At 38.5% G+C, this 24,815-nt stretch overlaps 1 protein-coding gene across 11 annotated transcripts in view; it reads right to left on the bottom strand.

Moving 5' to 3' along the window:
• Window positions 1-24,815, bottom strand: part of cadpsa (Ca2+-dependent activator protein for secretion a) — an 89,673-nt gene that overhangs the window by 47,172 nt on the left and 17,686 nt on the right. For all 11 annotated transcript variants that reach the window (XM_017304802.1, XM_017304803.1, XM_017304804.1 and 8 more), the window contains exons 7-16: window positions 24,337-24,448; window positions 24,111-24,247; window positions 22,180-22,246; window positions 14,074-14,182; window positions 12,248-12,460; window positions 7,645-7,781; window positions 6,969-7,156; window positions 1,546-1,647; window positions 1,377-1,440; window positions 418-541 (exon numbers count right to left, since the gene is read on the bottom strand). In XM_017304802.1, coding sequence (XP_017160291.1) covers window positions 418-541; window positions 1,377-1,440; window positions 1,546-1,647; window positions 6,969-7,156; window positions 7,645-7,781; window positions 12,248-12,460; window positions 14,074-14,182; window positions 22,180-22,246; window positions 24,111-24,247; window positions 24,337-24,448 — 1,253 coding nt within the window. The remainder of the gene's footprint in view (window positions 1-417; window positions 542-1,376; window positions 1,441-1,545; window positions 1,648-6,968; window positions 7,157-7,644; window positions 7,782-12,247; window positions 12,461-14,073; window positions 14,183-22,179; window positions 22,247-24,110; window positions 24,248-24,336; window positions 24,449-24,815) is intronic.

The raw sequence follows: 24,815 nt of genomic DNA, 5'->3' as shown, positions 1-24,815 counted from the left end.
GAATGAACAAGCTGGGATAAGCAGGCAGATTGCAATTCTGCTGAAAGAGGCAGGAATACAGTTAGCAAAGAAACAGTGTTGAATGCATTTTTACTTCAATGCAGACTTTTGTATTAAATAGTAAACATATTTAGATTTCTTGGCCTCAAAAAGAGAGGGTTTGTTTGTTAATGAAACTAACTACAGAAGTGTGAACAGCTCTAGAATGTCCTGGTAGATCAGTGCACTGACCCAGTGGACCAGAACCAGTTGATGACATGGCTTCCCACCTCATCACTGGAGATCAGTCAACTCATCCTCTGCGATCAAGAAGGATTTGGACTCTGAGCTCTTATTTTAAACCATTACAACAACAGTGAGACCATTTGCGTGTTGTATTGTCACTTCAACACAAACAGCGACGAAGACTCAGCGTACCTTCCAGTTTTGCGTACTCTGACAGGCGTTGGTAGTTGACTATGGCGGCCTGTTCCAGACATTTCCTGATCACAGCTTTGACGTCTTCTTGTGGGACCGGTGTCACAACGTCTTTCATCAGAACCTTCCCAAAATAAAGATTGCAACATAGTTACATGTTTTATTTTTTTTTCTCATAAATACAAAGCAAATGCATGTTAATAAAGTTGAATTGCAAAAGTAATGTTCTTTTAAAGTAACGACATTTCCCCTGCTAAGAAAGTTTGACTGCATTAGAGGGTTTCCATCTGGTTATTTATTTATTTTTTCTATCCCAATCCAAATATGTACAATAATTGTGGTCCATCCTACACACAGAACCACAAAACTATCCTCATGTGAGTCTAAAAAAAAGTTATAGTTGCAGATGAGATTATGGTTCTTTGAGTCAAAATATACTGAAGTGGTTCAAATAAACAATAGCGATGTTGTCTTGATTTACTTAAACTTATAAATCTAACATTTGATGTTCTCTTGAGACAAAGCTGACCAGCAGTATGAATGGAAAATTCTGAACACAGAAAATATGCTGTGATAAAAATATAAAACGATTCAACGGATGCTCTTTTTATAGTTTCTGTCTGTATAGCTCCAGTCTTCCAGAAAGAAAAAATATTTTACTCTCAACATTCTTTCAGCTTTTAGCAGCTCAACGCTTTCCATGATTACTTGTCATAAAGTGGATGAAAATGTGCCAGAACTCTGTATATAGACAACCAAAGACACTCCAGAACTGGGAAAACTAAGGAAAAAGCTAGAATTTCAAGAAGAGTCAAAAACAAGAACAATAAAACTATAAGAGCAATGTGGCCAAAATATACAAACAATTAGAGAACAGAGGACCAAAAGCAAATTCTCCAGATCAGCACAACATATATATTTCTTACCAATGATGTTAGTGTTTGTAAAATATAACGTACCCGTTCAAGCAAGGACAGAGTTGCTTTCAGTGCTCCCTCTGGTCGTCCAAATGGAAAACAGTATCTAACAAAAGAATGAGTTACTTTTTTATTTTTTTTCATTTTCAAAATCTCAAATATTCTAAACGTTTTCAAAGTCTTGACATGTTGTCTTTGATCCGATTTCTACCTAAAATGTGTAATCTGGTTCTCCAGAAGCACTCGTAGTCTCTCTTTGATTTCTTCAAAACGCTCCTTTTCCTCCACCGTCACCGTGCCGATCCCATCGGGTCTGAAAGACGATTACAACGAGAACGACAACAAGTAGACCACAGAGAGTACCGACAAGGCTTAAACCTAATGTACTGCACAAGAAAGGAAGCATTAATATAACAGCACAGGCTTCAAGAAAATATCCATTCATGTGCCACTAACAGAATGTAGAAACTCTAAAGACGTCACCCAAAGACCAAAAAAGCAGGATAATCTACCAAACAAGAATAGGCAAACCATTCAGCTAAAAAAAGAAAAAAATGAAACAGTTGAATGAATTTTTTTTGTAACTTGACAGTCAAAGCAGAGGAAAGGTGAGAACATTTGAGAGTGACAGGAAAAGCGAAGTGTCACAGGATCAGCAGTAATTCGGTCTGACTCCTACTAGCATGTGGATGGCGTGAGACCAGAGGGGGAGGCTCATGCTGAGCTGCTTCAACAATGTGGAGCAGCATGCGAGGAGTTCCGACACATTACGTTAGATGATTGGTTATGTTATGTTCTTCTCAGTTGCTGTATGCAAATGCAGTATTGGAAAGGGAGATGTGTCTAGGTGAGGCAATGACTTTCTGAAACGTTAACAATAAAAGGGAAAATCCAAGAGAAAAGAATCTGTGATAGGCTGATTGTTTAGTTTTAATTACTGAGGCCACTGCTGATGTTTGCTAAGCTTCTTTCGTAATTGGACTTCAGCTGAGATTGACCAAACACTTTTTCTATGAGAAGGTAATCCAAAGGAAATAAAATCTAGATCTTATAATGGATGACCTGTGGTACAAAATTCGACCTGCTTGCTGAGCTTGCTTTATTCTTCTCTGCCTATGAGTGGCTGCAGAAAACAATCCTTACAATCTTCTTCCTTCCAGCTTCTAGACTATTAAAACAGACAGTTTTAAAGACACAGTAAAACTGAGTCTTTTTCTTTAGACTAAAATGAAAATTCCTAGATATTATGAAGATATAAACATCTGTCCACAAAAACGTCCCTACTCAACTGTCTTACATATAGTGTGCGACGGTATGCACTGCAAAAACACATCTTAGCAAGTACTCTTTGTCTAGTTTTTAGTACAAATATATTAGTACACTTAAAATAAGAAAAACTAACTTAGAAGTACATTTTCAGCAAGATACAACAGCTTGTTTTAAGTCAATAATTCATTAATATTCATTAAAAAAAAGTTCTAGTTCTATTGGCAGATTATTTAATTTACAACAAGACATTTTCCCCCATGTTATAAGTGACATAATCTGACAGTGGAACTAGAATATTTTTTTATCATACTAAGAAATAATTGACTTAAAACAAGCTCCCATAGTTCACTAAAAAGTTACTGGCAAGTTCATTTTTTGTACCAAATTATTTGCACTAGACAGTACTTGGTAAGATTTAGTGTTTTTGCAGTGTACACACGTCTGTGAAACATTGTATTCTTCTCATTTATGATCTTTCTTTTAACACAGATCAGTTGGCGCAACATAATCTAAAGTTTCCACGAGTCTTCTAGCATGTTTATCGTTTGTGACACGGTTGTGTCTGAGTGGGCTGTGAGCAGAGTGCATGTGACAGAGCAGGCGTCGGACTGTTGGCAATGACAGTATGATGAGAAGCAGAGGACATGACACCCCCCTTCCCTCACATGTCATTTCAGTGGACAATGAGGAAGTATCTGCTGTGAGGGAGCTGCGTTAAGACTCGGAGAGGTGCCACTTTTTGATCCGCTCCTTAAAATCTTTCGGATCGTTAGGTCCGTTCGTTTTCAACACCGGGCTTTGTTTAGAGTCTGGGAATAATGTTGGTTCAATATGAAAGGTGATAAAAAAAATAATAAAAAACGAGTGGATGTTATTAGCTAAATAAAAATGTCTTCAGGATCAAGATAAAAATGTTTTTTTTTTTTATTATCTTTTTTTGTCACTATAAAAGAAAGGAGAAGGAGATTTCACACTAATTAAACTCCTGCAGGGCTCTGGTTTTCTTCCCCTTCGTGTTTTGTCTGACCTGTTGACCTCACTGCTCAAACGATGACAGCAAGAAAGTGAGCCATCAGTAGTAAAGATAAAGCTAGCTTTTTACTGCTCTGCAGGCAACATCATCTTTTATCATCATGCTGTTGTCATAGCAACCTTCCAGATCTCTCAGGTCTTTTGGTTGTGTTCTGCATTCCCTAGAACCAGAACCAAATACTGTATGGAGAAGCAGCATTCAGCTTCTATGCAACACAAATCTGGAACAAGCTTCCGAAAAACTGCAAAACATCCGAAACACTGAGTTCCTTTACATTTAAACTAAAAGCTCACCTGTTAAGAGTTGCTTTTGAAACATAACAAATGAAACACTGACCAACATTCTGATGTTTAACAATGTTCTATGACTTTGTATTTTTGTGTATTTATGATGTAAAGCACATGAGTCAAACTCAAGGCCCAGGAGCCAAATCCGGCCCAACATTGCTCTTTATGTGGCCCTCTAGACTCTAAAGGGACACATAAATAGAACCATCACGATAACAGTGTGCTTAAATATTATTTTATCAATCAATACAAAGCAGTTTTTATCTGTTTACTGCCAAATTGTATCAATCAGTCCCTCCACTTTCTTGCGAAATATTTTGGAAATTCACGCCAAATCAACAACTGCCTGCATTTTTTTGCGCTAGTCCATAATGGTGAGTTCATTGTCAAATTCTCACAAAAATTGTGAAAAACATTGGATGTAAGTGATGGTTTACTCCCACCTTCATTTGGCAGTATTTCTTACTTCTGCCTCAGCCTTACTTAATGTCAAGTTGTAATCCGTAATGATAAGGCGAGTAATAAATACTCAAATTTACCATCATATGTAAGCACAAATATTTCTAAGTTACTAACACTTTTTTACTGCAAAAAAATCACAAAGACAATCGCGAAATCCTGGAGTGACTGAAAAAATGTAAGAATGTATTTATATTTTACCTTTTAAACATGTTTTATCAATACATTCTGGCACAACCGGCCCTTTAAGAACATTCAAGATCTTGTTTCGGCACAAAATGAATACGAGTTTGACAGCAATGATGTAACTCACTTTGAACTGCCTTGTTGCTGAAATAAACTTTACAAATAAACTGAACTGGTTGATGATTGATTATCTATCCATCTACCCATTCATACTTATGGATAATGTAAAGGATGTGAATATTATGCCATTACCTACATAATTGTTTAGTTCAAATTCATACGCCACATACTGAAGTCCACTTCTACACGCGTTAAGCAAAGACCTGCTCTGCCAAGTCCAGCGACGGTGCCTGGAGGTCGGGACGTGACAGGTTGACAGGCTGTCATGTGTGACGGTCCAGTGTCCCAGCTGCCAGCGCTGCTATGTGTGCTACTGTGCACACACCTCATCCGTTTCACCACCACTACTCATTCACCCGAGCCTGGAGGTGCTGGCACACACCGAGATGAACTCGGCCGGCCCCCTGGCCCCGCTAAAGTGTCAGGATTTGACTTTTGTCCAGCTGAATATCGATTCTATTTAGATACGCCGCTTAGCTCCGAAGTTTCCCCAAATGGAGCGCAGCAGAAGAATTGGGTTTGAGTTGAAAATGTCATTCCTGTTTTACTTTAAAGACATAAAAGAGGGATATTCTATGGGTTTAACGTAAAACATCCCTGTATTAATGATGTATTTAAGTTTCTATTTAATTATCTTTGTTAATTAAAGATAAATAAATAAAATTAGACATTAAAAACTATTTATGTCTTTAATGTCGAAACATCAGTAATAGGTTTGCGAAAAAATCAGGATGAGGGCGATCGACTATCTAATCCAGCAACTGTGAGGTAGAATTTTTTTTTTTAAATGTTACTTGGATGGTTGTTGATGTTTTTTCCAAAAGAACAAAATAAATCTGAAGTGTCACATGCATAACTATTTAACCCTTTCTGTTCAACACCCCCAAAATGAAACCTGGTGGATGTCATTACTGTCAGAAGAAACTGAAGGACAGTGAGACCAACCTGCTCTCCAACAATCTTTCTTTATCAGGGATGGGAAAGCTTGCCAGATTGCGAATGGAGCTTCAACAGTTTATACAGTAAAATCTAATGAGTTTGCTTGAAGGTTAGTAATTTGTTCAAGGGTTGAAAACTGATCTCTCCATCCAGTTAGACTGAAGGTTAGCTAGTTTGGAAAGAACAAAAGTTAGTTTCTAAATATATAAAGCTGAAGGAGCGATACGGCAGCGACTCAGGGGACCTGAACGCAAATGCAAGCCGCACTTTTCAGATATTTGAGAAAAAAAAAGAGAGAGAGAGAAGAAAGAAAATAAGAAACTGTATATTTCCATTTCATGATATGTGCTTTTTTATCTTCTAATCAAAAACAAAATACATTAAAGTTCCAACTATAATCTGAAAGAAGTTCTAGGGGTGTGAATACATTTTGGCAGACATGTCTACCTCCTCCCAATTGTTTGAGCTTGAACTGGTTAATATTTATTCCTCTCAAAACTGAGTTTGTACATTTGCTTTGTATGCCATCTATGATAATCTACATAAACAAAACAACATTTGTGACTTGACTGCGGTTGAGTAAAGTAGCCTCTGCGTGATGAAGCCACTTACCTTCCAGGTCCTGAGGGAACCGCAGCTCTGAAGTCCTTTTTCTTTATGAACTCCATAATTTTGAGCTCTCTTTTTACAGTTTGAGTAGGGGCGTCGGGAGCGGAGGGGATCGGAGCGTGTTCGAGTTCGGCCTGACATATCGGCCGGTTTATTAATTCAGACACACGTTGACTAAGTGCGGTTAAGAGGAAGCGGTTAAGGGTTCAGGGTACGGTGAAAGGGAAGTCATTTTGTAAATGCGGTAAGAGGTTATGTGGGAGAGAAAAGACAAGATAAAGCACAGAGGTGAGCATGCAGGCAAAACAGAACAGCAAAATATAAAAAACAAAGAATAGAAATATGAAAGCGGATGAAAGAAATGATAAAGTTGTGTTCAAAATAGGAACGGTGTGTTTTAAAAAGAACCAAAATTCAAAACCCTCATTAAATTCCACTACAATCAACAATGCTAGCAATTTTTCTAATAAAAAAAATATATCAAATTTGTTCTCGTGATTTTGAACAGAAATTATGAGATTGTTTAATAAAGCATTCAGTCGTTAAAGAAACAACCAGAGCTCTGCTGTGGAAGCTTTTAAGTCCGACTTTTTACTCCAGATTTTTTTGGGATGTGGTCAAGCACTTCTTTTTTTTCTTTTAAAGATACCGCTAGGATAATTCATTTCTCCAGAATCAATTTGTAGCACTAGGGGGAAAAAAAACCCTACCTGCAGGCAGTTTGATCTTTACCTGTTTCCATGTACGTGGGAGGCACAGAAAGCATAGCTGTAGTGAAGCAGCGTGGGGTCAATCATGGCTCCATTCTCGGCCCTCTCCAGCAGATCACTAAGGTAACATAAGTGCCGATGGCAGCCTCTGACGCCGTAGCGGGCACAATATTCATCCATGACAAACACCTGGCCGGGACTGAACCAACCCTGTGGGAAACACACACACGCACACACACGCGCACACACACGCACACACACAGCACTTCTTTATGACTTCTGGAGGTGCAAGCGTGCCTGAAAATGTCCAAGCTAAGCTGCTGCTTTTAGGAAACCATGATATTCCATTGAAATGTAAAAAATTTACCTTCTTAACTGAAAACAATTTTTTGTTTGTTTTCAGTTTAGAAAGTATGGATAGTCATCTTTTTTTTTTACTTCACCTTAAACCTTCCATTTTGGCATGAATGTTTTGAAACATGAGAAGTAAATTATGAATTTAATTTAATTATTATTTGAATTATTAATGTCTCATCATCCCCGCCCTCTCTAATCTATTCCTATCTATGGTCTTGACAGGCTGATGTTGAATCTTAAACTTTAATAATGAGATCTGATTTACCCCATCCTGCTTTGGTTTACTACCTTTTTTTGTCCATTCAACTGAATCCAAAAGCCTGAAAAACAGTTTTCCTTACCAGGCAGGAGTAGGAGTCATTTAGTCTGTGGTCCAAGGTGAGGCGTTGCACTAACTCAAACAGGGAGGCATGGTCAAAGTTACACGGGTTGGCCGAGATGAACTCATCCATGCCGTGCTTTTGGGCCCGGTCAGCGTCTGAGTGCGATTTCACAACGAAACCATCCGATGAGCAAATTGGCAGGAAGAAAGAAACAGAAAGAGATGACAAATGTCAGAATCTGGCAAAATAATGTACCTTAGATTATCATGCTTCAACACAATCAGCAATGACGTCGGGAAGCATAGTTTTATAAATAGATCAAAAATAACAACAGTAAAAGATGTTTACGCATTTATTGTAAAAACTCTGCTTTATTACAATGGGTAAAATAAAAGTGCACCAACTGCAGTTTTCCAGCCGATTACCGATCTTTATAAAAAACCTGACCTGCTGATTCCAATTTTGACTGATAATTCTTTTTGTCTGAAATGTCGCTAAATGGAGCAAAGAAATTGCAGAGTTGGCAACAGTGGAATGACTATTGTTAACTACAAACGTGCAGACATGACCTGGTGGGCGGGGCTAACAGTCAAACCTCTCAGGGGAGAGCAGAAGAGGACAGCGGTTGATTTTTAGACCTTTGCTGAGGTAGATAAGATTGGAGGATAAGATCGGCTTCATATGTAAGTATCAGCCGATCACCGATCTCCCAAAATTAAGGAAATTGGCACCAATAAATTGGCTGGCCGATAAATTTGGAGTAAAAGCTTTTGTAAATATGAAGGACTAATCAGGACTATCAGTTCTAAAGATTTATTTTCTGACTCATCTTAAGTGAAACAGACCAAAGTTATCCTCATCCAGCTTTATTTTCCATATCAAACACAGTCTCAGTATTAACCTGGATCGCTCAAAGGACGATGTCTTTACGTTTCAATTACTTATGCAACCCATATTGAGTCTACTGTAGGTTTCCTATGAGTATCACCAGTTGGACTAATCAGGCAGGAAGACATTCAGGATTTCAGGAGGTCATTTTGAAATCCCCACATATTCAGTTTCAATGCAAAACAAAGGTTCTGACTTCACATTGGACAAATCCTCTGCATCAGCGGAACGCATTCCAAGCGCTGGACGCAGGCGACGGGTGGGAGGGGACCACAGCTGCTGCCGCTGTGCTGCTGGCATGCTGCTTCACTGCATGGCTGATGTCAACAACGCACAAGTCCACAAGACCGAGAAGACCGGACCTGTGAGAACCTGAAGGATTACAGGCACTGACAGCCGGCTGTGCAACAACAGCTCAGTAAAACTACCAACTAGACTTTTCATTCCAGAGCAGAGTGGGTTTGTAACAGTTGACCTGTACAGACAATGCGGGTCTGGACACATTCATATCACCTTGAAACAACTATAAAACAATCTGAAATTTTAAAACAGTTGTTTTCTTCATCTTAAAATCGTCACGTCATTTGCTTTTGTTTTTTGTCTCAGACAGTTATACTCTGTTCTGACACATTGCAGTAAATGTTCCAGATGGATCAACGCAGAAGATCTACCATATGCAAATATAGCAGCAGTTCCAAGTCCTATGAAACTGCTGTTTGTCTAAACTGCTGGGATATTATTTCAGACTCAACTTGTTTGAAACAGTGAAAATTAGCGTAAAATACATTTTGCTTTATTTTTTATTTTATTTTGATTTCGAACACGATAGAAGTATAGAATCACACACATGAACAAAGAGTGCAAAAAACACATATTTTTGCTCCACAATAATCTTAACATGCTCGAATAGCAGAAGGAAGAAGTAAGAAACTTATGAACTCCTATCCTGTAAACTCATACAATATTTTCAGATGCACCCTCATTACTAAATTTAAAAAAAAATAAATAAACATAGGTTAATTAATTTTCCATTTTATCTGGGTTTACATGTGTCTAAATATACATCCATACCCCCCGCACACACATACGCATTGGCCTCAATTTACATATACACATTTGTGCTATTTCTCTATATCTTGTGAAAATGACCTCCTGATATTTCCTTTTCCTTCTTCAAAATAAACCTAATAAAAGTGGCAGGAAACTAAGTGCACATAATCTCTCAACAGAACCTTAATTAAAAACATCCAAGCTTATCCTTAAAGATATACTATAATCAGAAGAACACCAAAAAGGAACATATTGATAATATAGAATAGTAATAGAGCTGCATAAAGCCCAATTCAATTATTATCCAATTATTTATATAGAGCCAATCCACAACACTCCTTTGCACTGAATTAAAACAAAAACAGAAAAGTCAATTCAGTCTAATCCTATAGATTGACTTACAGTCGAATAATTCTTTTTAGTCCAATTGATCCTAATTACCAAACAACACAGTCAGGATCAGTTCATTTTTCAAATCCCCTGGAATCTATGAAGCATTTTTTTTAATTGTCATCAGGGCTCTGTTGGATACTTCCCTGTTTGTCCAAAGCGACAGTGACAAAGCCAGAAAGTTTTAGTTGGTGGACCCTGTTTAAATTTAGTCCTGAACGGATAGCGGACACAGGCTCTCCCCCATCAGACGGCGCACACCGAGGGTCGATGTGAGCAGAGGTTATACTTAGCTACACTGCAATCAGGAGATTTGTCAGCCAACGTCCTCTTCACTGCCTATCGAAAACACCCCAGCTGTCAGTCAACAAGCAAAACAATGAGCTGGAAGCAGATTTTGTCCCCTAAACAAGTCGCTGCACCCCACCCCGTTACCCTCCCCGCCCCCCTAAAAATCAAAAAAGGTGACATTGTGGTGCCCCTTTGGTTTGTAGCTGGTGGGCTGTCAGGTCTATTTGATGTGAGTGAGCGGGAGTGGAGGCGGGAGGGCTGGACAGTAACATGCAGTGACATTAGTCACCCCCGTCCGTCTGGGCTGGAGAAGGATGGCCCTGGCAATGATTGATGGATGATATTCATTTATAGATCCGACGAAGACAAACTGAGGGGCTGTGTCCCGGACTTGGCTTTGGTCAATCACAAACATTCTGCGCTATTTAAAGTCTGGCTTGCTTTTGACTTCTTATTTTTTTCTTTTTCTTTTGATGGACCACTCAAATCACGGAAAAATAAAAGAAATTCCAGGTTGTTCAGTTATGACGGTAGAAAAGGTCCGTCTAAATGGTCAAAATGAATCTGGTTAACGTTCCACAAGCTTCTCACAAAACCTCCAACAACTTCATGGTCCATTAGCGGAAAGTGTGAACAGACGTTCTGGTTTTTGCTTAGATTCCTTCAAAAACGGCTCAAATGTCTAGCAGATGTTTACTAAGACTAAAGCTTCACCGCCTGAATCCTCATCAGTGGACCGTTTCAACCTGCATGGATTTGATGTCGTTCAGTCCGGTGCTCACTGCAATACTACAGGCTGAACATTCAGAGACACAGAGAGGCAGTTACAAAGTCAGCCTTCTGGCGTATCCTTCACCTGAAGAACATTTCTGGGGTTAAATCAATTATTATTATATTATAATTATTAGTATAAATCAATAAAACACTGCAGCAGAACGACTACTTTCCTTATTGTCACAAAAGCTACAGTACAGCTGTAATCTTCTTCCGAAGTGTCAAAGCAAAACTGTCAATGTAGGAAACGGAAACTGTAAAGCTTAATTTCACATGTGCACAGCGAAGCTTTCAGCAGTGTCTTTATTGTTGAGATGTTTTAGTGTTTGGTGGGGAAGTCGGTGGCCGGGTGTCAGAGGCGACGCACTCTTATATTATTGCACTGATGCATGTGCGAACTGACACGCAGTTATTTGGTAACATTGAGCGAATGCTGCCCAATTTAATTGTGTGGCAACCACACTGTATTATTCATGACCTGGCACTTTTAACTTAGTAATTACCAGCTGCTGGGTCTCAGTGGGACTCCAGAGGTTGTGTCAAAAACAGCTCTCTCAATAAATTCACTTACGCAAATGCAGGAGTATTTCTTCATAAGCCGACCTGCGTTTATTTCTCTTTTATGTGTATACTCTTTGGACCATTACAAAAAAATATTTTTAAAATCCTCTCTGCCCCCCCTCATTGCTGTTCCATGTGTAACATTTGCTGAATCTTATTTCCTGTTAGACATTGATGAAGTATCTACCACACGGCCCAAACAAGAGAACAGAGCCAAATAAAGCCATATTCGCTCTGACTCAATGTGGAATGTTTTTGACTGAATATACTATATGTAGCACAATACTTAAACAGGGTTGAAGGTTGAGTGTTGGGCATCAAAAGATGCGCAGAGAGAGAAAACGGAAGGAAGTACTTGCAGTTAAATCCAGCTACAAGACAGCAGGGTTAGAGTGTACAAGAAGAGGAAGCAAATCCACTGGCTAATAAGCAAATGGCTGGAAGCGGCAAATAAGGGAAAAACAATTAGGTGCTAAAACTGAAAGTGCTGAAAACAGACAACATTTCAGAATGGACTTAAAACCTCACAACCAAAAAGCTTTCAAGTGGTACAACATAAACTTGCTTACCGATTGCTGTGAGTTTGGGTATTATACACATAATAGACATGGATGTTTAACATCCTCCCCCCCAAAAAAAACAAAAAAAACAACAACAAAAAACTTACAGAATTGGGATATGGGCGCATCGAGTTGCGGGGCAGTGCCGCCCCTGGAATTCAGCTTCTGGACCTGGGTGGGGGGCACCGGCTTGTGGGACTGACCGGTGGCCCTGTACATGGCCTGCACCCATAAGATGCGGTCCTGCTCGTCGTCGCTGGCAAATATCACAGTGTCGCCCTCTTTCACAGCGTTGAAGAACGTCCGGGCACCTTCCAGACCTGAAAAATGGCCAGAGGCACTCAGAAGGTGGCAGCAACGTTATTCGTCTAACAGTTGGTTTTGTCACTGCAAAAACAAAGCATGGGTGTGTGTTACACAAACCTGAAATAAGACTGGTAAAGGTCATATTTAGGCCTGTCATGAAAAGAAATTTCGCCGGACAATACATTGTTTCAGACATTATTGCGATAAATGATAATGATGTTTTGAGACCATTGTCAAATAATATCAGAGTACATGATAATAATGCAGGAACACGTTCTCAGAGATCAATAAACTGTAAACTCTAATGAACATTTAACAACTGGAAAACATTTTAAATATCCATAATAAATAAACAAAACAACAGAAACAACAAATAAAATGAATTATGAAGTCTCTGTAAACAAAACTGTACTTCAAACTAAGTAGCTAGTTGAGACCAAAACGCCAGACTGAAGACTTTTATCATCCAGTTTTTGGTAGAAAGAGAGAAAAGAGATAAAAATCATGCAAATGTAAATTATTAAGCTCAGTTTAAATTATCATGTGATTGATTTATTAGTTGCTGTGACAGGCCTAGTCATATTAAACAGAAATCTGTTCAGAAATGCTCGTCATTAGAGCTGTTCGGTGTCATTCCACTGCGTACAGTGATGGTGGAGGTCAGAGAAAACAGCGGCCCACTGTTAGCTAATATCCATGAATACTTGAGACCACCTCATAAAACGCTTAGACCTGCCAATTTTAATAGCTCAAACACCAATTATACTTTACTTTACTTTGCTTTGCTTTGCTTTGCTTTGCTTTACTTTACTTTACTTTACTTTAATTTGCAGCAGAAAACATGAAATAAGAGAATAGGAGGGGTTGGATTGCAGCTGTATAATAACATACTGAAGCTAGTGTAACATTATTTTTGCAACTTTGCTTTGTTTTCACATAGATAGCTTAAGACAATCAGATGCTAAGCACTGAATAAAAGCAGGCCTGCATCACATGTCACATCCAAATAACACAAGTAATCAAGACAAAGAGGGAGATGATGCTCCCACCAAACAACATACAGAACAGCTGTTTTCTCTTGTCAGAAATAATCCAAGGTCAATATTGGAGAATATTTAGTGCTGTTCAAATATCAGTGCAAACAGTTTCAGGTGCAAAACATGACAGAAACAGTGAAATAGACCCATCTGAAGATACAACCCCTATTCTACTTTCAGCTTGTGCCGTCAACAGAGCTAACTTCCCAACATCGCATACCTCAACTGTAATTAAAGAAAAACACTAGAAAGGTTAGCATCCATTTTCATTAGTTCTGTAACATGTAATTATTTTATGAAATACATTTTTAAGTAGAAATCCTAATAATTATGTTCTTTTAACGCTTTTAAAATCAGCCTACTTTTACACCTCTGCAGACGGCTCCTGTTTTCAAACGGTTTAAATTGAAAGAACAGTGCATGTGTTGATACACAGCAATGCAGGATTCCAGTTGGTGCTGCATTTTATTCCGCTAATCTTTAGATTTTTTTTCCTTTACTACATGTATGTTTTATTATTATTATTATTATTACTGTTGTTTTTACAGCAGCGCCCCGTCTAGCTGTTGGTTGGTGTTGGCTCGTCTCACCTGGCTGAGGGTCGGTGTAGTCCACAGTGTAGCCGTCCAGCTGCAGAAGCTCCACTGGCTCAGCCTTCTTCTCTCTGTAGCTGCACATCGCAAAGGTGTACTGGCTCACCTGCACCAGTTAACCACACAGACAACATGGTCTCTTAGCAGTTAGCCTGAGTCACAGGTCAGAACACCATTATGCTATATAATTACCCAATCACATATAACAATAGTGAAAGCAAAGGACAAACAAGACAGAATATTCACCAATTTTTATTTCATTTTTTTAAACAACATACTCATGTTAAATCTTACTGGTAAGATGCAAAGTCTTAAATATGTTTTTTCTCTAGTTTCTAATACAAATATCTCAGAACACTTGAAATAAGACAAAAATAACTTACTAGTAACTTTTCAACAATATATCAGAGCTTGTGTTAACTCAAGCTCTGAGTTAAAACAAGGAACTATTAATATTAAGAAACTATTAATAGTTCCTTAATATAAATAGTTCCTTGTATTTTTCCTACTGCTAGTATTTTTTTCATCAATATTAAGGAACTATTAATAGTTCCTTAATATTGATGAAAAAAATACTAGTTCCACTGGCAGATTATTTCACTTACAACAAGACATTTTTCCCCATTATAACCTTGGATCTATGATTTTATTGGAGTGACAAATTCAAAGTATTTCTAAATCTGCCTTACAGTGTGATCTATTATTATGGTATTATTTTACCACACAGTTCCACGTTTGTTTTTAAGGTAGCGTCTTGCACGGTACTGTATGAATGACACAGATATAAAAACATGTGTTTCTTGCAGTGTGAGAAATAATACATGTGTGAATGTGTTCCTACAGGGTGTGGCGGTGGCGTTAACAGGTTGGCACTTGAGTATGAGGTTATTACAGATTTTTTTTTTTTTTTACTTTTTTTTTTTTAAATTAGGAATTGCCTGAAGTCTGAGGTGACAGATACGGGGTAAGGCTAACCATGTAGCAGTGTTAATGAAAGCTTTGGAGGTTTGGAAGCGAATAACAGCAGCCCGAGCCTTTTTATTTATTTTTAATGAAAGCGATGAAACCTTTGCAAAGCTGGTTTTACCAACTAAATAAGTTAACTTACCAACCTATTAAATGTAGATGTGTAGAAATAGTTAGCTCCTTTAAATCCACTCCTCCATGCAGAGCGGACATGCATTTTATATAAAGATAAATACTACAAAACAAGTTTAAATATTAAAACACAATGTTATCACTTATTTAAAATGGAGAATTAGTATTTCTGGTGACTTCTACATAGAAAGAAAAGAAACAGTGAAGATGAAACACATGTTAAGAAGTGATTTTTTTCTACCAAGTTGTTTTGTAGAGTCTACAAAGACTAATGTAAAACTCAATCCAGCTTTAAATTACCACATAAAGCCATAAAAAGAAACACAATACATTGACAACAACATTAAAATTACCAATGCAGATTCACTTGACTGACTGTGGCTCCAGTAATATGAACAATAAAATGACCCAATAGCACTTAAGGTATGAATTATTTGCTAAAAAATTTCAGCAAGTGGTCAAGTGTGTGAATTGTAATCTTTGACAGTGACACATGGCCTTCAGATTTTTTTCGTCACCATTTTAAAACTGTCGACAAAAAATATTCCATTTGATGCGACTCCTGCATTAAAGAAACTGAGTCATCTATTGAGCCTTAAGTCTTTATTATGTGTATTTTACGTAGTGCCATTATATAGCACAGTCAAATAATTATGTTAATTTCAATTGTTAAGTAAATACCATATGTCAAATATGACTTAAAAGAGAATATACTTCTCAATTTAACACCTTGAAATTGGGTCCCTTTGTTGCTAAAACCTCCTGCTCTTGGTGCAGTGCTCCTTTATAAACCCTTTAACCAAGTTTTTACCAGTGTTGCACCGAGAAGCAGCTCCTACAATGAGCTCAGCAGATGTGCAGTTCCACCATTTGTTTGCCAATTCCTGCTGGCTAGTCTGAAGGAGCTGAGTGGGGGAGTCACGGGAAAATGAACTCTGTGAGGCAGAAGCTTGGAAACTGCAGCTCCAAAGAGGAGCTGAGGCTCGCTGCAAACCAGACATTTTGCACAGCTGAATGGTTGCCAAGGGAGATTTGAGGAGTTTTCAAACATGCATGGATAAAATAAGGCAACACTGCATGTGTGTTTTTGATGCAGGAATAACATTCTAACATGATGTAAAGCTCACAAAGGTCAATTTTACATAACACCGACCCTTGAAGATATTTTAGTAGGATAGTTAGTACAGCTTCCACCTTTATTTCCCAGCAGGAAATAAAGAAAATCAGCAGAAAAGCACACAATGTGAGTGCAGACAGAAGCAAATAAATAAACTAATATCCTGAAACTAATATCATTACAATATGGGGATGAAGTTAATGTCATTGATTCTTCCAGAATTTGGCTGTGCTCTGGGTTTGTGAGAAGATGTGTGAGGGGTCATTCCCTAGATAAACTATAAACTCCTTCAGGAGAAAAATGTGTTCCTTTGTTGACTTGGGGATTCTCTTGTTGTCTGCTGCTTGTGTTCAACGTCAAAATTCAAGCCACAACTAAAATAAATTTCCATTTAAATTGCTGAGGACTGAACACAGGGCTGGCCCAAGCATTTTTAGGACCCTATGCAGATTTTTATTTGGGGACCCCCCATACTAACACGTCAACATCAGATGCTCTGTCATTCCTAAGCTACTCTATGCGTGTAACATACCTACTACCATTAGTAGGGCTGTATAAATAAATAATCACAGAAACTAATTCTCTCACTGCATCTTTGATTCATTTTGTCCAGCTGCAGACTGTTAGACTGTCCAATTAGTTTCAGGTATTGTGTAGTTGGTGCTTTTAATCAGTTTTCAGTTAACTAAATTCAAGTCTATGGAACACAAAATGTCACCAAAATCACTCTGTCCTAAAATCTTTCAGAAAATCGAAAAAAAGCACTGAATCGCAGCGAATTGTATTGCTCAACAAATTTCGTGATACATATCGTATCATGACCAGAATATCGCATATTGCATATAGTATCGTGAAATTATTGTATCGCTACGCCCCTAACCATTAGCATAATTAATAATTGACTAATGTCATACCAGCAGTATCATGGCAATCGATTTTCACTTTACATGAGTGACAAACTAAAAAAATTTTCAAATGCAAAGTGGTATTTTTGGAGTGCCATATTATTTTAGCTATTTGTAATACCAGCTAATAAACACTAAATTTACAGTAAAAGTTAAGTTTGATATATTCTATTTTCCCAACAGCAGGGATTAACCATTATTTGTGTAACAACTATATAAAATATAGAAATTGATTTTCCACCTGTAATTGCATTTAGCTTGTAATATTTTTTTAAATATGCTAGCTTTGTGCTCCAGCAGCTTTACTCACATATGTACACCTCAAAAGCAAATTTCAATGACAAACTGACATAACTGGATATAAATCCTCCCCTAATATCCACTCAGTCCCGTCCTGAGCCCAAATATCCTGGAGGGTTTTTCCTGTAAAAGTCAGTTGTTTCAATCCAAAACCTTCAATGGTTACGCAGCTAGAGGGATTTCAGCAAAGGGAAAATTTGATACTGTTCACTGGTTTTGTTAAAAGGGAACTCGTTTATGATATCTGACACTTGAACTGCATTTTAATTGGTTCAAACTAGATACAACAAAATCACTGCAATCTGTTGGCTGTAAATACAAGGATGATGGTATTTTTTATTTTTGTCAACCAGTTGACATTAGTGCAGTTTGCCAGTCACGCCAGACTATCGTCAAGAACCGGCGAGCATGGCCAGTCGGCTGCTGTTGCCGTGACTACTGCCACGAGTGGCAGCTCTCACTCTTGCTCCTGCCACACTCTGTTTGTGTGTTTGCGTGGTAGCGAATGTGTGTGCAAAGTTAGGTGGGGGACGGGGTGGGTGGTTATATGTTGGGTTTCCCTTGTGCTGGTGACAACTGAGATTCCCTAAGACAGTACTGATGACACCTAAGGCCATCATGGAAGAAGCTGGACTAACTCTGCAGCAGCTCCCTGGCCTCCAGGACCCCACAGAGGCAAATCTAACGTACTCTGCCACCCCCCTCCCCACTCCTACCCCCCACCACCACCCACCCACCCTAAAACACACAGTTTCCTGTCAGTCTGCTTTTCCCACTCACACTCGCTCAGCTGTCAGTCAGCTAAAATGAAGATGAAGAATTAGAACATAAGGAGGAGTAGTTCCTATGATACATTTAAGGGTATTGCAATGTTAACATAATTGTTTTTATAAACCATCTCTTAATGTTTTACTGTAAAGCATAGCAAAAAAGATAAGCTTTTCCTTTTTAGCAACATCTAATTTTATTGTGATAAATTTCAGGCAAAATATTCCCATCTAAAACATCACTAACAATGCTATACTTGGGGAGTTTATGAAGGTTCAAAACTATTGAAACCATAATGATAAGAATTCATTTTCACTCATAAAAAGATTGGATGTCAATCAACAGGTTTATGAACAAAAACAATTGTGTTTACTTCCTGGATCTGCTACGAAACGCCATCCCACAGTCGCTTCAAATAAGGATTTCCATGTATAAGAGACAAGTCTTCTGACTTAGGAAATGTATCGCATCATCATCATCATCATCATCATCATCATCATCATCTCATCTTATGTGTCTGAATGAGATCTTGCACATAAATAAACATATTCCACTACCTTGTAGAAGATGTTTTTTAAGCATGTTGTTCTTTGACCAGTTTTCTCTTCTGTTGTGTACTTAGACCCAAGGAAGGCATTATTATTCTCCTGTAAAGGTTCGACCATGTTGAACAACTTAAAAGTTTGCATTGAACAACAATTTTTTTTGCTGCATTTAAAATGTTTTTAGGCTTACGTCAAATAACATGGATTGATATTTATCGTAAACCTTTTTTACTGTCAAATGTCATTTTTTTTCTTTTTCTACTGTTATGAAATCAACTTATGACAAATGCATAGAATATTTTAGTACTGCACTAATCTAGCAAACCAACCAACATCGCAAACTACCAAGCTCCAAAATACTAAATCAAATGTGAAGAAACATTTTTAGTCGCAGTACGGCGCAGCCAGATAGACAGACAGACAGAGCAAACCTCCACAGGGGCTGCGAAGAAAAGAGCTGCAACTAAAATGCAGGATGTCCCCCACCAACCAAACATTTGAAGAACATTGGTTGGTCAAGATGTAGGAGAGGAAATGCTGTCCTTAAATACAGTTGACTCCCCCTGGTGGTCATTTTTATGTTGAGGTGGCCCCCCTACCTCTCCTGTTTTAAATTCACTATATAACAACATGCAACAACTCCATTTTTTAGCGGGCGGAGAAAGACTTGGGGTCTTTTCACACCACCATTCTCTGTGATTTGAGGTTGTAGGCTGGGATGAGAAGCAGGCCAGGTGATGGGGGGGCTGTACTGCAGTTGGGCATTGGGTGCAGTGGGTCAGCTGTAGCTGGGCCTGGCGCTTCGATTCTCTGGGGGTTGTTTGGATTTTGAGCATGATTTGGGTCCCTGTGGGTCTGTGGTGTGGGATTGGTGGGATGCCAGGTGTTTGGTTGGCTACACCAGTGCTCCTTCACTGCTTCTCCTGCTGCTCTGGCCCCCAGGTCAGAGCCACCTCTGGTCACAATCGGGTTTGGTGTATAGAGCACCTTGTGACAGTGCTAGTGTAAGCTGCTAGAAGAGCAGTAGAGGCCGCGGCTGCTGTGTGGTTCCCCAGGAGTTCTCCTTTGCTCCCTTCTGTGTGGGGTTGGCAGCTGTCCCTGCAGTGATCCTCCAGGGACCCCCGTGCTCCAGGAGACCTCTGGATGTCTGTGACTCCAATTTTCCCAATGCCTTCCTTAGGTCTAGCCTGACATCGCCTTCCTGCGCTATTCCATTCGATTCAAATCTCGCTTACAGCACAGCTTTCTCTGATTAACTTGGATTCCTCCAGAAGAATTTCAACCTGGCTAATCAGTGAACAGAAGGAGAAATTGTGAACGATGACGTTGATTTTCTGCTGTTTTACTGTAATTTTAGCAATGCCAGAGGAGGAACTGAACGAAGCCGTTCGGTGTGTGTTGGTCATTCTTCCAAATATTGAATTAACATTAACAGATCGGCACTTCTCTCTTCACAGAAGAGCCAGCAACTTCTGGTCAGATTCAAATTGTTGAACAGAGGCATTACATACATCACGGGTAAATGTTATCAATTGGAAAAAATGTAAAACTTAAACACAGTCCACGACTCCAGGAAGCAATTGTTTCTCAGCAGCCAAAAGTCCAAACCTTCTGTACAAAGCAAAGTGTAGAAAATGAGCTGGTTTTTACCAGGATACCTTGAGTCCTAGGGACCCAGTTTGTGGTTCTTCACACCCATTATAGAACGTTGTCATGGAGAAATATTATATACACAAGCGTGCTCACACACACATACGCACACAAAGAGTTGTCCAGATTCAAAGGTTTACAGAGACACTTTGTTGGGCAGTGTTTGCCTCTAAATACATGTTAAATATGCACATATGGTTTCTCAGTTCTCTGTTTTTATCCCTCTTTCTGCAGGTGTAGAAGCAGACTTCTACAGTCTCCTTGTCCGTTTCATTTGAAATAAACCCAATGCAATTTCTAATAAAAATGTTTGTAAATACATCAAGAGGAGCTCTGCAATGAAGGCTGTAATGCTCCACTTGTGAAAGCAAATCAGTTTGGCTTCACCTTGTTTTTTTTGTTTTTTTTACACTGGACATGTAAAAATAAATAGCATATGCAACAGACAACATCATGAACCTTATCACTGTTAGAAATAGCTAAAAAGAAAAAAAATGTAAGAAAATTACCTGTGACATTTTAACAATGAATATTGCCTTTGTCAGAGTTGAACGTTTTTATAAAGTTAACACATTTGAATCAAACAAATTGTGCAATCAATTGTGCTCTGGATTTTTTGGTGGCCAAAAGAATATCCGCTGAGTCGTTAGCTCTGTAACACAGCAACCCAACAAACACACGGCGGTCTTTGTGTCGCCATTCAAACTTCATGCACATCGAAAGACAGACATAAAAACAAACACATACACATGAGTGTGCAGTCTATTGACCAGTATTTGTCACTTGCTATATATTTAGCTGCGAGCAAGTGAGAGGCTTCAAGTTGGCGGTGCTCAGGCTTTTGTAGCTCCAAGTGTTAGACCAGCTAGTGTTCACTCGACTTTGTCAATCCCCTGTCAACTTGTAGCTCTGAGACATATCCTTCCTAACGCATAGGAGACAGGCCTACTGCCGCCCACCCCCTTCTCTACTGCCTGCTGCCCACCTCCCAACGCAGAGCCACCAGGAAATGGCCTCCACCACCTCATCTCCCACACCCTTCTGCCCCCCCTCCCCCCACAACTATCTCCTGACAAAAGCCTGCTTGACCTCTCCATCATTCATCTGACAACCAAAAGAAGACAGCTTGGCTGCATCTCTCTTTCTCACAGCGCGCCACAACATGTGGTTGGCAAAAAATTTCCTTTGCATAAAGCAGCACTCATGTCAAAGGCATCCCTGCTTCTTTGTCAATTCTTTTTTTTTTTTTAAAGACATTGTTAGAGGGCAAATTTTGGTTATTTTCTTCACCTACGAAACGATACAAACAAAAAATCATCACCTATTATAAATAAACACTTGCTTCCAGTTTTTCTTAATCAAACGTTTTGTCTGCCATAGCCGATTAAGGGGGAATAATGATCAGACTACAGTGTGGCTGCAATTTAAATTGAGCAAAAACTTCAATGCTAATTAGTCGGTCGTAACCAGGAAGCAGCAAATTGCCTCAACAGCCCCCGCGACAACAAGCAGAAGAAATCGTCATGTGTCGTCAGTTTTTATCAGTATCAAATATCATTTTTATCAGAACCTTGACAGTGTTCATGATTTGGAGATGCAGCTTTCAAACATTTTAGGTACAATAATAATTATTAGTATTAATTAATTATAATTATTATTATTAATAATAATAATACTTTCTTTTTTCATATTTTCTTTTCTAAAACATAAATATGCCTACCTGTACCAAGACAAAGAATCTCTTCTTCCATCTTTTCCACACATTTTTGCCAATGGCCCAAAGATACCTGTGGGGAAAAAAAGAATGTTTTTTAAAATAATTTTAAAAAAAGGAATGAATTTAACAGAATGCTTTACAGTAATTTTTTGTGAAGCTGTTTTGGCGTTAGTTTATGCTGCTATCAACGTTCAACAAAGATTCAATGTACCAAGGTGAAAATACTAGTGCAAACACTGACCTCTTCTGGCAGAATACTGCCACTGCAAGGAGATACACGGCCTCTTACAAACCCAACATTTTTCTAACAGCACATTGTAATTTTTTTATTACAAAAGATTTGATATTTAGTAAAACTACAAGTTAATTTATTATACATCTGCTGCCACCAAACTAGATTAGAGAGGAATAAGTATCCTTCTGAAGAAAGCTATTCAAAAAACATGTTAGGCTAATCAATATGAGAGATTAAAAGGCAGCAAAAAAATAAATAAAATCAATACATTCAAAGCAAAATTCTTTAAAAATAGCTATATAGACTAGAGCAAAGTGAAACAACAGAACTCAGTGTTTGGGACCAAACTGTGAGAGGTCAGTCAAATGAAACTGGGTTTACATCCAAAAACAAAGAACATCCATCATCAGCTAAACAGGAAGAAAAAAAGATTCCAACAGATTAAATAAATAGATTATGAAACACCAATCTGCACCAGCCAAGAGGATGATGCTTCTGTTCCTGTTTGTTCGACGAAACAAGTAGAAATAACTAAGAAAATAGTCTGTTCTGTTGGCAGAAAGGCTGGGAAGTTGGTTGAACATGAGCTTAGCTAAACATGACAACCCTGTATCTTTGTGTTCTGGTTCCAAACAAACAACCAGTTTGGAAAATGGCTGTTAATCTCACAAGAATCATAAAAGTGCCCCAAAATAATTACATAACAACTGTGGCAAACATTAAATCTACATATATAATTCTATCCATGTTGTAAAACACTGAGCTACAGGTGTTCACTTTTAAATGTACCAACTATCATCCACTTAGCAATCAGTGACCACAAGAGGGAAGCAAAGGTCCAGATTTGCTTCTCTCTTGTAGTAGCTCATCAGTTTCTACATGTTTCTTTTGGAAACATGTAGAAGCTGATGAGCAATTCCAAAAAATTATTATTGTTATATCAATGTAAGGTTTTCTACGATTTGTTGAGAAGGGCATGAATAATTTTTAATAAACACTTTTTTTTTTTCAAAAACTGCTCCTATTGTTCATCCTAGCAGAGATGGCTGCCTCACTTCCTATCAGAAACACATTTCAGTTAAAATCTGAGTGGTTTCACTCATTTTTTGGGGTTCAAATATAATTGATCACTTATCTAAATCTGCTTATCGTTGCAGGGTTGCCGGGGGTTACTGTATGTTGATTCAACACAATATTCTGTTTACTGTTTTAAACGGTTAAAGAAATACATGTGATAAATTATAGTAATAAATATGACCTCTTAAGTGACTGTCAATAAATTGATATTAATTATCATCCATATGAAAGGTAAATGATTCATCTTTTACTATAACCTTTATTGAAATAAAATTAAGTCTTTGTGATTTGAGCTCACAGATAAATATTTTCAATTATAAGCCACAAAAGTGGGGGGAAAAAAACCCAGATATATTTTTATCAATACTGAACACTCCTACCGACTGCTCTTGAATGACATAAATTATATAAATGAATAAAAGAAACAGTCTGAACTTATGCAGACATGAGAACTTGTTTCCAAAATCTACTTTTCCAAATGAAAGGGACAGAAAGCCCAGAATTCCCATCACAGAAGACTTCTTTTTAAGTATTTAGATGGAAATCTGACAGACGCAACAAATGCTTTAAATTGATCGCACCGATGGGGGGCATCAACACGAAGAACCCGACTGCCACTTACCCACAATGCTTCATGTTCTGTGGCTTATCCATGCGGATGGCTAGTTTTATCTTGAGCTCGTCTGGGCAGCCTTTAGACACTGCCATCTTATGGAGCTCACACTGTTTGGGACTGTTGGGAGTCGGGTGAAGCACAACCTGGAAACAGCCACATGCAAACGCTGCGAGTCAGACGAACTGTGTGAGAGGAAACAAAAATGAATCCAGTGCTTGAAATGTTCTCCCACCCTTCCGAGCTCCTTATCCTCCAAAGCCAGCACTCCTGTGCTCTCAGTGAACAGCTTCACCTTCACAGCAGGCAGAGGCTGGGTGGTGGTGAAGTCACCTTGGGTTCCCCAACTACAAACAAGAACAGATTTATTAAGTTAAGTCTGTGCGGTAAACGGTGGATCTCAGGGTTAGTGATGCCAACTTACCCCCCAGGCTGTTCTCTGTTAATCTATTGTTAATAGTCTGTTCATCTGAAGCTCAGTGGACTTCATATGAAGTCCACTGAGCTTCACATTCTTCATGTGAAGAAATTCTGTGGACTTTGAGGGTTTTAGTCAAAATAAACTCCTAATGAATCTTTAATATATGGGCCAGTTTCTTCTGTGAAGTCTGAACTTTCTGTTGTTTTTTTAGGGGTTTGCATCAAACAAATAAATACATGAAATAAATTCTCCTCATTCTTATTCTAACAACCCTTCCTAGAATGGGTCTGTGT

This window comes from Poecilia reticulata, linkage group LG5 (assembly GCF_000633615.1).
Source record: "Poecilia reticulata strain Guanapo linkage group LG5, Guppy_female_1.0+MT, whole genome shotgun sequence".
Classification (NCBI taxonomy): Eukaryota; Metazoa; Chordata; class Actinopteri; order Cyprinodontiformes; family Poeciliidae; genus Poecilia; species Poecilia reticulata.
Note: the sequence above shows the minus strand (reverse complement) of the source record. Positions and strands in the feature narration are given on the sequence as shown.